Consider the following 15,999-nt stretch of genomic DNA (forward strand, 5'->3'; position numbering starts at 1 on the left):
GCCAAGGAGGGAGTCACATTTACTTGGGAGTAAGCCCCCACTGAAAGCAGCAGAACTGCCTCCCGAGTAAATAGGAGTTGAAGCGCCCCGAACCCAGACTTGAATCTCGGGGTGAAGATTTTAACCTATTTTAATAGTGCCAGCTTTGGAAGGAGTAGGAGAGTGCGCGCGTCCTTCCGTGTGTGTGAGAGAGAGAGAAAAGAAAAGAGGGTGTGCGGGCGTTCTCTCCTTCCCCCCCCGCCCCTCACCAACGAATGTGCTCTGCTTGGGAGCCTGAAATCGTTTCTGCTGTCCTCTCTCTTTTCCCAAAGCTGAGAACGGTGTGTTCAGCGTTGCGCCGCTCCCGTCCTAACGCCGCCGCCTCTTCTACCTCCCACTCCGCCTCCCGCCCAGAGCCGCTTATAAGACCAGCTTTGCTGCCACGGCTCCCTCTTCCCAGCTTTCATCACTTCCGTGCAAAGGCCAACCTGCCTTGCTCCTCTTATTCCAGCTACCTGCTGGCTGCCGGAGCGTCTGACCTGCTCCCTCCTCCTGCCCTTTCCGACAGCTCCTGCTGGAAAGGTGCCTTCCGAGGTTACGGGCACCGGGAGGGGGGAGAGGGAGAGAAAAAAGTTGGATTTTTCACTGTTATTGGGGTGGGCAAGGACATCTGGACCCTTCGCTGAGCAGCTCACCCTGTCCCCTTCCTAGAAGGCGAAAAATCGATGGCTTGCCCCCTCGTGTAAAGACATCTAGAAGAGTGCGCTTTAAGGTAGCTATTCTCCTCCCAAGTCACTTTGGAGGCGCCGAGAAATTCGCAGACCTTTCGAAAAGTACCTGAAATCCGAGCGGGAAAGGCCTGTTTGCGCACCCAGCCAAGGGTCGTTTTTTCCCTCCGCAAGGGTGAAAGCTTGCCAGCTTGTCTCGCTGAGATGGGGCTCCTTTTAAAATGTGCAGTTCGTTAAACATCCGCTCAAAAGACCAGGCAAGTGTCGAAACAAAATAAAACAAAGAAAAACCGTTTCCCGAGAGGGTCTTTGAAAGTAGTGCTCCTCGATTCAATATGGCCAGAGTAGGATGGTCCTAGACTTTGGTTTTCAACCGAGGAAAGAGAGAAAATTGTCTGAAATGATTGAAATTAAAGCACATGGGTTGTAAACTTATGCAACGTTTTAGCTTCTAAAACCATTGCTACCCCATGTCTCTGCATTTGTCAGTGAATCAGAATGTATAAAACTCTATATTTCTCTCCCAACCCACCAAGAAAGGGGGAAAATTCTCATTTACATCACGCATAATTGTGTGGGTGTTGTATGTGCATGTGTGGCTGTATGTGAGCTTTTAGCTGTAAATTTCACATATATAAAATACCTATGTGTATTACAGACGTACGAAGTTATCCCTTTAAACTGTTTGAGATAGTGCCTAGGTATCCTGCATAAACAAATCGATCTGTAGAAGTACACGCTCCCTGTAGTCAGAAAGTTAAGATCCACGCCTGTTTATATCCCTACATGTATGTATGTGTGTGCAGACACACGCACCGAATTGGGATGTTTACCTGCAGAAATCTCTCCAACTCTCTTTTTCGTACTTGCCTGTGTGCGCGCGCGTGTGTATGAACATATAGTCGTGGATGTATCCAGGGTGGGTGAGTAATTATATGCATAATCTATGTGTGTTCAATATGTCTATGTGTTCTATATAAACTCCACAGATGGGAATGATTTTTCCTCTCTGTCTGAGGCTTCCTTCTCCAGCCTATTGTTTCAGACAACAGATATAAGTTGCGATGGGAGAGGAACGTCGGATTTGGTGTCTGTCCCCCATTTCCAATTATAGATGGATCATTACAGACAGAGAAGTCCTGAGAATCCAGACATCTGCTCTTCACATGAATGCACTCACCTCCTAGAGGACAGCCCGCCATCATGCTCTGGAAACTGGTGGAAAATGTGAAATATGAAGACATCTACGAGGTCAGTATGGAGAGAAGAGGCACCTTGGCGGGGCAAAGAAGATTTAAAGACCCGGGCAAGAGTCCCCAGGCAGGCGTGGAGATCTCAGGAAGGCAGACCAGAGCGGGGTCCGAGACCAGCCCGGCGCTCGACTCCAGGAGCCCTGGCGCAGTTGCCTGCCTGCCTGCCTGCCTGCCTCGCGCTGGGGAAAGGGAACCGGGGCGGAGTGAGGCAGGCAGGCAGGCAAGGATTTCGGAGGCTTCCTTAACCACCGCCTTAGATCCAGAGAGGAACTTTTCTCATTTTTTCTTTCGTTTCCTTCTCCCTCTCATCAAGAAATGAAAGAGGCAGGCGCGCTGCACTCGGCTGGGAGGGAAAGGAGGGATTGCCTGCCACGCCGCGCTCGCTTTAGATCCACCGGAATTCGATTAGACCGCAGCCTTCCTTTTCGGCGCATTTTCATATAAAGGCAGCCTCCTGCGGAACCGGAGGGGCTTGCTTTGGTCGGCTCGCTTTTCTTTGTGAGGCAGCGCGAATTAGGGCGGAAAGGCACAAGCCCAGACGTGCCCCGGAGACCCCTGCCCGCCAGAAGAGTCCTCACTGTGATCTGGGCTCTTTCCCCTTTCCTTTCGAGGCATCTTCCGCGCCCAGGAGCCGGACAGTCGGCTCTCTTGCTTCCCACCTCGGCTCTGTTATCTCGAACCGTTCCTCTCATTTACCAGGCGCCATCCGGCTTTCTCCAAACCGGGCAAGTTTTATCGCCGAGTTCCACTTGGTCTTCCCAGAACTAAAGCCATTTGCCCTGAGCACTTAGGTCCCGTCGCCTTCCTTGGAATGCCTGTTCCGGGGCGCTGAAAGGGGAGAGATTTCTCTCGTTTGGGCGCCGGTGGTGGGTAGTTTCGGGTTTTTTCCCCACCCCTCTCCCTTCTGCTGGGCGATCGGCTGGCGCCCTTGGAGAAAGCATCGCACGCGGGGCAGCAGGGGGATTCGAGTCTCCTCCGGCCGGCTAAGTTGGCCGTTCCCTTCTGAATGAACCCAAAGCCCAGCGCCGGCTTGCCCGGAAGCAGTTAGTGTTTAAAAGCTTAAACCTGCGGGAGAACGGGACTTTCTCGCCTCGCCTTCCTCCAACGAGCTAGGCTGTGGCACTCGCGTAGCTGTCTTGCAGCCCCACGGCAGGTCTTCAGATTTTCAAAAGCGCCCACCAGGGCAAGGATCAACGGAGCGCCGGCAAAGGGGCTCAGTTCTGTCCCGCTTCCCCACTGCAGACTTCTCTCCCTCCCAACCGCTCTCTGGTTCTCTCTCCCCGCCCCCGCCCGTGTCCCCTTCCCAACGACTCCCTGAAATACAAGGTTCAAAGTAAGCTGCGTCCTACTGGGGGGAAGGCGAGAGTGCAAGGTAAAGATTCTGCCTCTCAATTATGGGTCCTCCAGTCCGGCTACAGAATGTTTCCAAGTGCGCCGCCGAGGTGTTTCCTTTGCTCAACTTGCCCTGAATAGCGTGGAACTGACTTTGGATGGATCAAAAGATCCTTGCAAATGCTAGAAAGGGGACCGAAATAACGGGAGGCCTCTAAAACTGTTCATTTTAGGGTTTTCTAATTGTGCAATAAATTTGCTCTTAAGGCAGGTGTGTGTATGTGTGTGCCCGCGCGTGTAAATTCACCCACCCACCCACACGTAGGGAATCCTTCCGATTTCCATGCATACATCAATTGGCCCATGCTTAGAAATGTAAGGTAAAATAGTGGTAATGTTGATTTTTAGGAACCCAGGCAGCCACGTTTCTCCTGAAACTGATTCGGGGCTCGGTTTTGCTCTGCTCTGCCGACCGAGAACGCGTTTAGGAAACAGTTCGGTTGAACTTTAACTGAAAGGGCTATCAGAAAGGTGTTCTGTCGCCTCTGGCTTTGCCAGAGAACTATAAATTTGTTTTTCCTTTAGAATCGTTGCATACCTGTTCTGTCTAGGTGACTGCTGGGCGCCTTTTTGGCACAGCAGCTGCCAGAGGTGAAGTGAGTGTATCTTGCGCGGGCGCCCACTCGCTCAGGTACGCCGGCCGGCGGAACAGCGCTTTCTGTCGCCCTTGCGGAACAGCGGCAATCTATAGCAGGGTTCGTTCGAGTTTTCTTTCTTTCTTTCTTTCTTTTTTAAAAGCTTGATTGCTTCTGTAAACAAATCGCCTTGGCTGCCTTTAAATGTTAAAACAATGACAGGATTGGAGAAGCTCTTATTTGCTTTAAAAATCAGAACAAAAGCACCGAGGGCAGTCGATTTTCTTCCGTATTTGGAATGTATAATTAAATGTAAAAAAAAAAAGTGGGGGGAAGAAGGGAAATATGATTTTCTCCCTCCCTTCTTTTGCCTCTAGCGTTGCTCCAGATCACTTCCTTGCTCCAGATCAGTAGTGCCTCGTTTACACGTCTTCCCCTGCTCAAATTAATAGAAGTTCTGCCTCTTGCCCGCTCAACTTTCTGTCCCTTCCCTCTCGCTCTCCCCCAACTCTGCCTCCGCCAGCCCCCTCGTCTGATTACATCTAGTAATTCTCCACTGAATGAACGTCATTTACAATACGAGGGGAGCTCTCGAGCTGCCTGCAAAGCCTTCACGCTCCATTTGGTCTTGCATTCTCCCTTTAAAGTAGTCGTGTAATATTAATAGTCATGAATATCAATTATTATGAGGCGGCGTAGGGAAGGGAAAGGAGAAAGGGGCACTGGAGCAGTCTGAAGCTTGCCTTGGGTTGAAGAGGATTGCCTTTGGAAGCGCGACTGGCGGGGAGGGGGGGCCAACGCGAGGACGCTCCGCGTAGATCGTAGACTCTCGCTGTACATATTTTCCTCCAAATTTTGGTTTTGATGGATAGACTCGGAAATACCTCCAGCTGTTCTCCTGGGTGCACCAAGGTCCTTTGCAGATTTTCTTGATACAGCCCCTCTCCTTGTTACTAATATTATTAGTATTAATTTATTAGTAGTAGGATTATTCTACTGCTATTTTATTTTTACCTGTTTCAAGATTTTTTAAACAAATTTCCAGATGTTAGTCCACACCTACTCCGCTATGGTGAGTTGGGTCCGTGTTGTGATTTAAAATTGCCCTGTTTCTACACCCTCTCTCATTCCTTCTCTCTCTCTCTCTCTGCCTCCCCCCCCCCCCCCCCGCCAACGCCTTTGGCTTGGTAATTTAGCACAATAATTGGAAGAAGCTTGCAGCTGCTTCTCCATTTTGCATTGTGCGCTCTTCGTTTGAACTGGGAAGGAGGGGGGGATCAGTGAGGGGAAACTTTTTCAGGGGAGGAAAGAGTTATTGCTGTTAAGGAAAGAAGCTACATTTTCTGGTGTAGATGGGGGGGTGCTTTGCTTCGGATATAGTATATATCCATGTTATAAGAATATTCATTGACATTTTAATTATTTTTTTCAGGTGGTTAAAGATAATTGTGTGTGTCTGTGTGTGTCCGTGTGTGTGTATATGTGTGTGTGCGTGTATATATATGTGTATATACACACACACACATCCTCTTTTTATAATCATTTAATTTTTTTTCTATCGGAGACAAATGTGATTTTGGGGGGAAAAAGACCAAGAACAATAAATTCATTTCGGACCAGAAACAGACTCATTTGTCTAGTTCGTGGACCAGATCACTTCGTTTTTTTCCTTTGGTATTGAGTTTCTTCAAGAAATATTCTGGTAAATGCGGTCTTTATATCTTCTGTTCCTGCCCTTAGAATTATAGCCTTCCAGGTCAGATTCCTGCCATCCAAAACCTCGGTGGATGGCTCTTTTGCTGATTTCTTCTAACGTTGTAAAGCTTTTTCTGAAGCAATAGATGGTTCTATAGGTTCACATTTGTTCGTATGCTGTCAGTTTGCTCAGGCAGCATTATATTGTTATTATAGTTGTCGTAATCATCCTTGGTGGCACAATTAAAGCCTTTTGACGAACTTTTTAAAAATCAGCCATTTTATCATCATCATCATCATCCCAGCTGAGCTTTGGGCTTTAGTAAAGCTGTTCCTCCCCTTTACATTTGTTATAATTATAGCTGAATGTATGGGCAAAAGATAAGAAACAAACGGCTATGAATCCCAGGGAAATATTTGCAGTGGCTCGAATGGTGGCACATGGCGACCACCACCACTACCATCACCATCCTTACACTGGGAGGAACAGAAGCACTTCAGGGTGGTTTTTTTATAGTACGGAATGGCTTTTTAAAACGTCTCTCTCTTTCTCTCTGCCTCTTTGTTTGTATCTCTGTCTGGGGCCTGAACCGCTCCCTCCAGGACCGGCACGATGGAGTCCCCAGCCACAGTTCCCGGCTGTCCCAGCTGGGCTCGGTCTCTCAAGGCCCTTACTCCAGCGCCCCGCCGCTCTCTCACACCCCCTCCTCGGACTTCCAGCCGCCCTACTTCCCGCCGCCCTACCAGCCTCTTCCTTACCACCAGAGCCAGGACCCCTACTCCCACGTCAACGACCCCTACGCCCTGAACCCGCTGCACCAGCCCCAGCAGCACCCCTGGGGCCAGCGGCAGCGGCAAGAGGTGGGTTCCGAGGCCGGCTCGTTGCTGCCCCAGCCACGGGCTTCTTTGCCGCAGCTCTCGGGCCTCGACCCGCGGCGGGACTACCACTCCGTCCGGCGGCCAGACGTCCTTCTCCATTCGGCTCACCACGGCCTGGACTCCGGCATGGGCGACACGCTTTCGCTTCACGGCATCGGGCACCCCGGCATGGAGGATGTGCAGGTAAGTCCTCGCGGAAGGGCGGCAGCGGCAGGGGATCGGCCTCTGGAACCGTCGGGGCGGGTTGCTTTCCCCGCAGAGTTGATGGTGCAACCCGGGAGCCTTCTGGGGCTCGAAAGCCCCCGTGATACCAGTGCAGGCTGGGTTGGATGCCACGGCGAAATGGCCTAAGGGACTCTTCTGCTCCACACAAGTTTGCCGCGCCAGGCCCCGGAGCAGGCCTGGCCTTGGCAAGAGGTGACTCCGCCGCCTCCGTGCTGCCAGTTGCCAGAAGCGCGACGGGCTCCTTCGGAACTGCAGCCCTGATTTTCCACAGAACCAGACCCAGGCAGCGGCGGCGAGGTTTCTGCCCAGCCGCACAGGGCCTGGCCCTGCCACATTTTCCCGGCCCCCAAGGAACTCCCTTCCAAGTGGAGGCGGCTGGCAAGGACGGGGCGAGCACCGAGCCGGTGGGCTCTGGATTCTCGAGGAGGTGGAAAGAAACGGCGAGATTCCAACTCCGACTCCCCGTCCCTTCCCGGAGCTGAGGAGTCTTGTTGGTCCGCAACACACCGTTCTCCCCTACCTACCTAGGCTGGCCTAGAGCCGCGGGCCTTCGAAGAAAAAGGCTGGGCAGAAAGATTTAAATTCCAGGCGCTCCAGGACGGGGCGGCTTGGAGAGCCCAGGACTTTGTGTCTCAGCCCTGTCCTTCACAGCGCCGGGGGCCTGGCTCAATTTTAACCTGGCTTCCCCCCTTTCCAATTTAGACAGCCAAGTCTAAAGCACTTTACAGATTAGCCTGACCAAGGCGTCTGTTTTGGGGAGGGAGAGGAAGGAGGTCGTTTTCAGCCTATATTGTGTGGCCTCGTTCTTAGCTACTGAACTCCGATGGTTTCTGGCCTTGGAGCCGGATCCTGAGCACACCGGGCTCTCTCTCTTTGGTGTTGGCGGGCAGCTGAATGCCTTGGAATCAGTATCCCCGGGCTTTGGATGCCCGTTGCTTGGGGGAGGGGGTGGAATCTCTGTGTGGAAGGAAATAACCTTCCAAAGCGAAAGCTGGAGCGGGGAGAGGAGAGGAGCGAATAATATGGAGGGAAAAGGGGCTTACGGACATGTTTTGCAGCTCCGCTGCTAGGAAGTGGTGTGGGGGTCACTACGGTTTTGCGTTTCCCCGCAATCTGGGTGGTTTTGTGCTTGCATTTTCCACCAACCCTTTCTGGACTCAGTCCGAGGATTTTGGCGTGCAACTGCTTGAGGCAGTCTCCTCCGATTTAACAGGCCCGATCCTGGCTTTTTCCCTTCAGGGTAACCATCCACTAGGCAAAACAGGATGCTTCCTCTTCAGGCTGCCAGACTGAATGGGAGAAAAGATCAGAAGAAAGGGCCTTCTCGGGAAAGGACCTTCCGCTTTCTAATCCAAAGGAACCCCACTCTCCACTTTGCCCATAGATTTACCTCCTACCCAGAGGGCTCTAGCCAGTGGTCGAGATTACAGTAACCAACTGTCCCCTTACCTTCCCTGGATTAGGTGTGTGCCTTTACAAAGAAAGGCAGTTTAATTTTGAAAGACACGTATTACAAAATTTCTGCCTACAAGGATACCTTTGTAGGCAAAAAACTGCTTATCAGGAATTATCATAGAAAATCGATATGACTACTTAGAGATCACCTTCAGGAGCAGAAGCAGAGAAAGGGGAAGGCCCTGCGATGTGTTACATTTTCAAGGATGTTTGCCAGATAAAGTTAAGATGCCTTGTTTCCCCTTCTAACGATTCTTCTCGCCTTTCTAAGGCAATTCGTTGTTTACTTAGAATTTATCTGAATGTAGATAAGGAGAACCCAGGATGTCTTTTATACTATAATACAGGACTTTTTTGGCTTCTGGAAAAAATGAGGGGAAAGCTGAAAGAAAAGGCATCTTGTCCCCCTTCAGTTAAGTAGGCTGAACGGGAATGTATTTGACTGTGACCAAAAGAAATCAGGCAAGTAAGAAATTAAGGAGAACTACACATCCCGGACAGCCCAGGGATGTGTTCTTCTGAACATGAAGCGGGGTCTTCGGGCAGCCCAGCCCCGGACAGGTTCTCTCTAAAGAGAGCTGAATCGCCTTCCAAGTCGCTTGCTTTCAAGCCAAAGGTGCCTAGTGGACAGCCCGTCAAGTGGCAGGGCATGAGAGAATGCCCCGAGAGTGGTCCAACGGGGCCTGTGGGCAGCTGGAATCTAAACGGGCAGGGGGTACATTGGGCGATCTTGTGTCAATAACATTGGGTCTTCCACACACCACCCCAGTCAAGCACTCCTTTTTTTTTTTTAGAAATTAAGGTTTTCTGTGAGAAGTAGCAGCAAAAAGCTCTCTAAGTTGTGGATCAGCTCAAAAAATACGTCTAGGTCACTGTATTATCTCAGTAAAAGTTAACCCATTTTAAACCTCACTGAGATCACAGACTTGAATCTCTCCCAATCAGTTCAGTGGAAGTTGGGTTTGCATAACTGCAGCTGGCCTGTTGAAGGGTAAACACCGTTGAAAGAGCAGAGAACAAGATTATCCAAACACTCCGTTATCCTCTTAAGAGATCCGATTTTAAGTTGTTCTAGACGACGCAAAATGTGTATGTTGGTGGTAATGGGCTTGAAGACATCATTCCATTTATTGTGCTATAAGTACTATGACGTGAGACTGACAGGTGCCTTAGCAAAACGGATTAAATTTGCTGCATCTATAGATACCATCATGGGCTGTCCATTCTGAGTTGGATTCTTTATAAATAATCGCAAAATTCTGTTGGCAGGAATTCATGAATGGGTAACAGTTGTCGGTTATTAGATGGAATTCCTGTAACTTTCAAAGAAAACAATTCACTTCGAAGTTCAGTGGGACTTATTTCTGAACAGATATAGGACTGGACTCTTATAATATACGCATAGTGAATACACACCCATATGTAACAAACGTATATCAGGTGGTTGGTATTTATTTCTTAATCTCCTCTGTAAATAAAAGATGGGAGAACTTGGTCTAGGGAGCGTTATGGTGTACACACGTGTGTATGCCAGGGACTTCGTTGCAATTTTGCCCGGTCTTCAATTAAAATGTGATGGTCGACTTATCTATGATATCAGGTATGATATACACTCATGCAGAGTGCTGTCTGCGTGAGAGTGTGTTTGTGGAGGGGAGAGATTAAGGTAAAAACTGATGAGATTACCATTAGAAATATTGGATAGTTTTTTCAGGCACACGCCGCCGTTCACAATCCCACAGCCCAGTCCGTGCACTGGTTTTGCTTCGCTTATCACTTCCGTTGCAAATTTTATTACCTGGAAGAAGATGAAAGGGAAACTGGGGAGGCTTACTCCCAAGTCAGAGTCTCAGCTTTGGGGCCTTGCTTCCGAAGTGGAGGGCGTTGCAAGTTTTCCAAGCGTCTGTTTCGGCTTCCCTGGTTGTGGGCCAAACTAGCTTCAGAGACCGGTTCGGCGTCCTATTGGATGGAGCCTCGAGCAAACTACTCATTTGCAGCCGGGCGCTCTTTAGCCTCGGGACTGGAAGGGCAGCCCCAGGAATTCCCTCTGACAGAAGTCCCTGGATGGGGCGCCCCCGTGCACGTGTCTCCCACGGAGCTCCAGGAGACTTCGGCCCGGGCGAGCGTGCATCAGGTTGCAACCCCACTTTTGCAAATGGCCGAGAAAATGAATCCCTGGGCAGTAGAGGGTGCTGACTTCGGAGCAAGCGTTCAAGAGGAAGGCGATGGGCTGGGAATGTCCACCCTCACGCTCAGTCCCTCCCCTACACCCTGATTTTATTAAATCAACTGGCGAGAAACGTCTTCAATTGCTGGTAGGTCTTTAGCGGTCTCCCCTCTTCTCCGCTCCAACCCTTATTTCATTCTTCGCCTCTTCTCTCCGCTTGCCGCCTCTCCTTACAGGAGCTGAAGAGAGCAAGTTTTGTGGCGGGCGAAATATTCGAGTCTTTCCCAATCCGCTGCCCTCTTGGACCTCAGCTCCCACCATCCCTACCAGCGGGACCCAAGGTATTCTGGGAGCTGAAGTCCAGTGCCTCTGGAGGACCCCGAGTTGGGGAAGTGATCCCTACAACCAAAGAAACGTAACAATTAGAAGTCTGAGGGGTATGTGTGAGTTTGTGTAGGTGGGTGGGTATCCGTGCGCGCGCACGCTTCTTTCCACGTTTCTGCGCGCAGTCCTAATTAAATCTTTACGATTCTCTCTGTGACTATTAACTGCCAGCATGCTGCGCGAATATCCTGTACAAAAACCCAGCAGGCGGCCGTAATTAGATAGAAAATCAGACAAGACTCTTCTCATTAACTACAACAGCTCAGCCACATTGCGGAGTGGGGGAGAGGGGAGTCGGAGAGGAGCGGAAGTCGTGTGGAACTTCTTGGCCGAAGTAGCACCGCTCATCCGCCCGCCTCCGCAAGAAGGGTGACGTTAGTGTAGTGAATCCAGATTAATGACAAATTGGCAGATTAACATTTCATTCTGTCCCGGAAGAAAATCTGCCGCAAATATATGACATGGGCAGTTTAAAACCCACCACCATCTCAATACACCCCTGGCATAGAGTAAACCTCTCTGTGGAGAACGTGGGACCTTGTTTAGAGAGCTGTGGATCTTTGAACAGCCACTATGTGACTGTTGACCCAAAGGAGTTGTTCTTGTATTCTTAAAAGCTCACCCGAAACTATAAAAGTGAGGAGGGGGAAGGAGCAAGATCACCAACTTTAATCACTTTATGGAAGCCCCTGCTTCTGCTCAGGCTGAGAAGCTGCTGTGGGCAGATCTAGGTAGCTCTGCAGATGCAATGCAAGAACTACTGGTGAGGTTCACCCAACACACTGTGCCCGGCTGAATGGTGGGAGCGGGATGTGGTGTTCCGGCTGAGGCTAGGAGTCCGTGTGGGGCACGCACAAACCCCCAAAACGATGTGGTTCTGTGAGATGGGCGGCTATAGAAATTTGATAAATAAATCAATCACAGGTTTACAATGCATTAGTCAATGTCATGCCAGTGTGCCACCACCAAGGAAAGCCACAAAGTAAAAGGTGGCCCCGAAGACTGCAACCTCTCAGAAGGCAGTGAAATATCCAAATGGTGGGGATGAGCCTTTGGCTACTTCTGTGGCATGGAGCTGGGGGAAGGCTGCATGGATTTCTGGTCTGTTCGATTGTCAGGCCTACTTCCAAGGCAATGTGTTGAGGACCAAATTATAACTGACTTGACCTGGGTGATGCAGAAAACCTTGAATGAAATGGAATGCAGGCTGCCATCCAAAAGAAGAGTCAGAAATGTAGGCCTTGGTCTAGGACACTGGGGTACCCAGAACCACACTTGGCCTCTGAGTGACTCAGCCCCAAAACTCTGGAGTGGGTTGACTTCATAGATGTCTGTTCACTTGCCGGTCACATATTGAATCTTGTTCCTCTACTGTCACATGAAATGATTGTGGGTCCTGCTCAAGGTTCTCTAGTGTTCTCTGAAGCTCTGGAGCAACTGGATGAGCCAAATGCCTTGGAAGAGCACAGTTAATTCCCTGGATTTCAGCTGTCCTCTCCTGAATCATGACTGTGTCCACAGAAGACATTTACTCATTGTTAATTGAACCGTGGTTTACTCAACCCCAATTTCTGAATTTCTAGGACACACTGAATTAACTACCATGGTTGGGTTCACACAACATCTTGATCTGAAATATATTAACCAGTTTTGATGTAATGGGCAGTGTGAGAGAGCGTACAACTTTCATAAGACAGCAACCTAAATTGATGTAAACCTAAGGGAATGTAATCAATGTTTAACTTGGGCTGAGAAGCAGGAGAAGAGAAAGGGTGTGACCAGATCATGTTCTTGCCATGTACAAGGGAGTGGGGAATGATATATTCTAATTTTACCTGAAATTATGGCCATTTCTTTTTTCTTTATCACTAAGCCACAGTGGCTAACTTGTCTATTATTTAATGGAACAGGAAACAAGAAGTCTGTCTTGATAAACTGAAGCAGATTCAAGCTGACTGAGTTCATATAAATGTAGCAAGAAATGCTCCTGATAGGAATGGGTGGGGCTTAATTAATTGTAGGGGGATTCCCCTGCTCCTTTCAAGATGCTTCTGTCCACTGTGAGTTGCTATATGTAAGGGGCTATAATTATCATTCAGGAGGATATCAACAGTGCCGTCCCATCGCTGACTACTTAGCGGCAAATGCCTCTTACTCCATAGGATTTATTCCCAAGAGAGTGTAGGGTGCATCTGCCAATACAGAACGGACACTTCCCCAACCTGATGGTCTTCAGCGTTTGAAAGCATTCTATTAAAAGGCATTAGCTTTGGTGAGCTGCATTTCACTAAAGCTAATACTGTTTAATAAAATGTGTTAATCAGAAAAGGTGCTGTCAGACTCCAGATTTTTTGCCACCATTCACTAACAGGGGTCTCCTCCCACAATGTCCAAAAGTGTTGGCCTCCCACCATCCCTACTGGCTAGTGATGAATCAGAGTTTACCATCCTCTGATCTGCATTCTAGCATTGTATGATCCAGATACAAATTTATCAGCCTTTGGGAAATAAGCTCAGGCTACCTAAGCCAATATTAAAATGAAGCCTCCTTGGAGCCCTAATCTGTTTGATTAGGAATCATGTGCACATACAAGTTCTCTGCAAAAGTTCAGGGCCTCTTGCCTCCTTGTCACTGACAGCAGACCTCAAGGTGGCGATGAGCCTCTGGTGTCAAAAGCAACCGTTGCCCTTGCAGGGAGACTGATAATTATGCCAACTGGCTACTACTCCCATCCCATCTATTCTTTGCTCCCTCCCACGCTCCAGAGAAGGCAGGAGTCCGATTGTTCTGAAATAAATAAAAGCTGAAGTCACCTCTTTACTCCTGCCGTCTGTGGCTCAGTGCCATAATGTATATTTGAGACCTGCCACCCCTCGTTTTCTTTGCACTGCCTTCTATGTCATTGTAATTTCTCTCCCTCTCCCTCTCCTCCTCTAAGCCATTGAAGTCAACTGTCCCATAAAAGGGAGCATGGAAATAAACTCAAAATGCTGAAATAACTCTTGGGATACCATTTTATTTGATCAGTTTTCTGCTTTAAATGAAAAGATCTCCAACAACTGATCATGTCAAACACTGATCTGTGTTTGGGGTGGTGCCCCTCCCCCAGGCAGTAATCCTTAGAGTTGGTGGACTGGAGATGGTTGAGTAACTTTTGCATACATTTGCCTAATTCCAAAGCCTAAGGTGGTTGATTTCAAGGTCTAAGGCCATTTCCACCTAGCGATCTATAGCAACACCGATCAGAAACTCGGCAGCATAAATTGCACGATAAATCTATAGCAAGCCATGGCCACTGATCCTTATAAAGAGAGATGTGAAGCCTCCCTTGTTTACTTTCTCCCAGAGCGAAACTCTGTACCTGTTTTCTTGGGACAAGCCCTGCTGAGTGCAGGGGAACTTCAATAAAACCTAGTTAAGAAGGGAAGTAGACAAATTCAAGAGTTTTCCTGCCTAGCAAACATGCACCCACTGCTCATTCCTTGTCACCTGACAAAGGTTTTGTTGCAGGTGTCATGGCTTGCCCAGATACCATAGCCAAAGTTGTAAGCTCCAGGGAATAAAGGCTGAGCACCATTGATAGGTTACTTGGCCTCTTAAAACGTTAGAAACAACAGGCTTGTGTCTTGCACTTCCTTTTTTTACTCTAGATCCCCCAATTGAAGGAAGCTTCATTCTCACATCTTTTTAATATGGAAAAATATCCCTTTCCCCAGTTAATTGCTTTTCCTGAAAATAACAGGGGTTCCAGGTCCTAAATGAATCTGAGATGGTGTGGGCCTTTGTCCAGCTCTATGCACCTCTTTGCTCTTGGTAAGAGCTAGGAAATTTGAATAGTGATTTTTCCCTTCTTTCTCCCCCTCTGTCCTTAGGCAGTAGAAGATGCTAATAACAGCGGCATGAACTTGCTGGACCAGTCGGTCATCAAAAAAGGTATGGGCAACTTTTCAACTGTTGCACAGTTTTTTGGGGTATTTGTGGGCATTTTGCAGAATCATTTCAGGCCTGCTTGGAAGTAAGCCTCCTACCCCATTCCAGAGGAGCTTTCTCCCAAGTAGACCACCAAGGATGGGTTTGTGTGTTTTGCATAGAGAGAAAGCTATACAAATTCCAGAAAGGAAGGTCCTTGTGCCCTGATTTGATTCAATAATCGCAATGTATGCATTTTGAAGTAATTGTGAGACCCAATCAGAGGTAATGAATGAAGCAGCCAATTGGCTGGGACTCTAGCTTCACTGCCTGTGGTGGAGCCTTTTTCTCTAGTTCTAGGGAATAACTTCTCCGCTTTGGTCATGATCCTGGGAATTAGCCCCAGCATCATCAGCAAGAGACCAGATTCCTGACTGGTGTGCTTGGCTTTGCTGGAACTTCTTTCCAAGCAATGTTTAGTGTTGGGTGGATATGAGTGGAACTTGCTTCTAGGTGGGACTCATGATTTCCAGGATGGATGAAAAGCTGCCACGTCTTTTAGCCCCTCTTTTTAAAGGGGGGTGGGTGGGGGACTCTTAGCACTCACACTCACAGAAAATATTGCCTTGCATTTCAATGCCACTTGTTCTCTTGAATGTTGGCGATTCCCACCCCTGGCTTGTGTGCACGTACCTAGATCTAGGTAGAAGAGATCTGATCCACCCCCAGAGCAGAAGGCTGCAGTCCTAGGCGGGCGTGGGACAACCTCCTCCAAGTAAGCAAGCAGGGGATGTGGCGTTGGTCCTCCTTGGGGACATTTTTTTAGCTGCCCAGTACTTGTGGGCCAGAATGAGGTTACTGTGTTCAGAGGAAAAAGTCAGGAGAGGGGGATCCCCGTGCTCCATTTGTCTACACAGGCAAACGTGATTTAGTGTAAGTGTGCGGCTTTGCCCCACACTAGTAGAGGGAACGTGATCTTAACAAATGTTTGCAATCTCTTGTACAGCTGTAAGCAAAATAATTAACTAATTAAACTAATTAAATGTAATTACAATAACTCATTTTGGGCGTATTGCAGCTGCTTCAGGCCCCCTCCTTCTCGTTTTGAATTTCTTTGACAGGCTCGGGGAGAGACACGCCCCCTCCCTGAGCGAGCGAGCGAGCGAGCGAGGGAGGGAGGGAGCTTTCAGCAGCAGCAGAAAGTCGCGCTGAAATTCAGCTGGTCTCCCCAAGAAGTGGGAAACCTCTCCAGCCTTGGCTGCTTTCCTTGTCATCTCTGTATTTACCCCAATAGCAACAACCTTACCCGAATTAATGGGACTCGCTTTCCTCACCTAGAATGCTTGTTTGGGATTGA

General features: G+C 48.9%; 1 protein-coding gene across 7 annotated transcripts in view; it reads left to right on the forward strand.

Annotated features, from left to right (window-relative positions):
- The first annotated feature begins 445 nt into the window (after positions 1–445).
- The window catches only part of TFAP2B (transcription factor AP-2 beta), a 63,191-nt gene continuing 47,637 nt past the window's right edge, over positions 446–15,999 (forward strand). For 6 of the 7 annotated variants that reach the window (XR_010068828.1, XM_063317064.1, XM_063317055.1 and 3 more), the window contains exons 1-4: positions 447–561; positions 1,822–1,958; positions 6,226–6,684; positions 14,606–14,666. Coding sequence is in view for 6 of the 7 variants with exons in the window: in XM_063317064.1 (XP_063173134.1) it covers positions 1,878–1,958; positions 6,226–6,684; positions 14,606–14,666 (601 nt within the window). In the remaining variant the exon portion in view is untranslated. Of the gene's footprint in view, positions 752–1,821; positions 1,959–6,225; positions 6,685–14,605; positions 14,667–15,999 lie in introns of all 7 variants that reach the window. The other variant, XM_063317013.1, reaches the window with a different exon arrangement.

Source organism: Candoia aspera, chromosome 1 (assembly GCF_035149785.1).
Source record: "Candoia aspera isolate rCanAsp1 chromosome 1, rCanAsp1.hap2, whole genome shotgun sequence".
NCBI lineage: Eukaryota > Metazoa > Chordata > Lepidosauria > Squamata > Boidae > Candoia > Candoia aspera.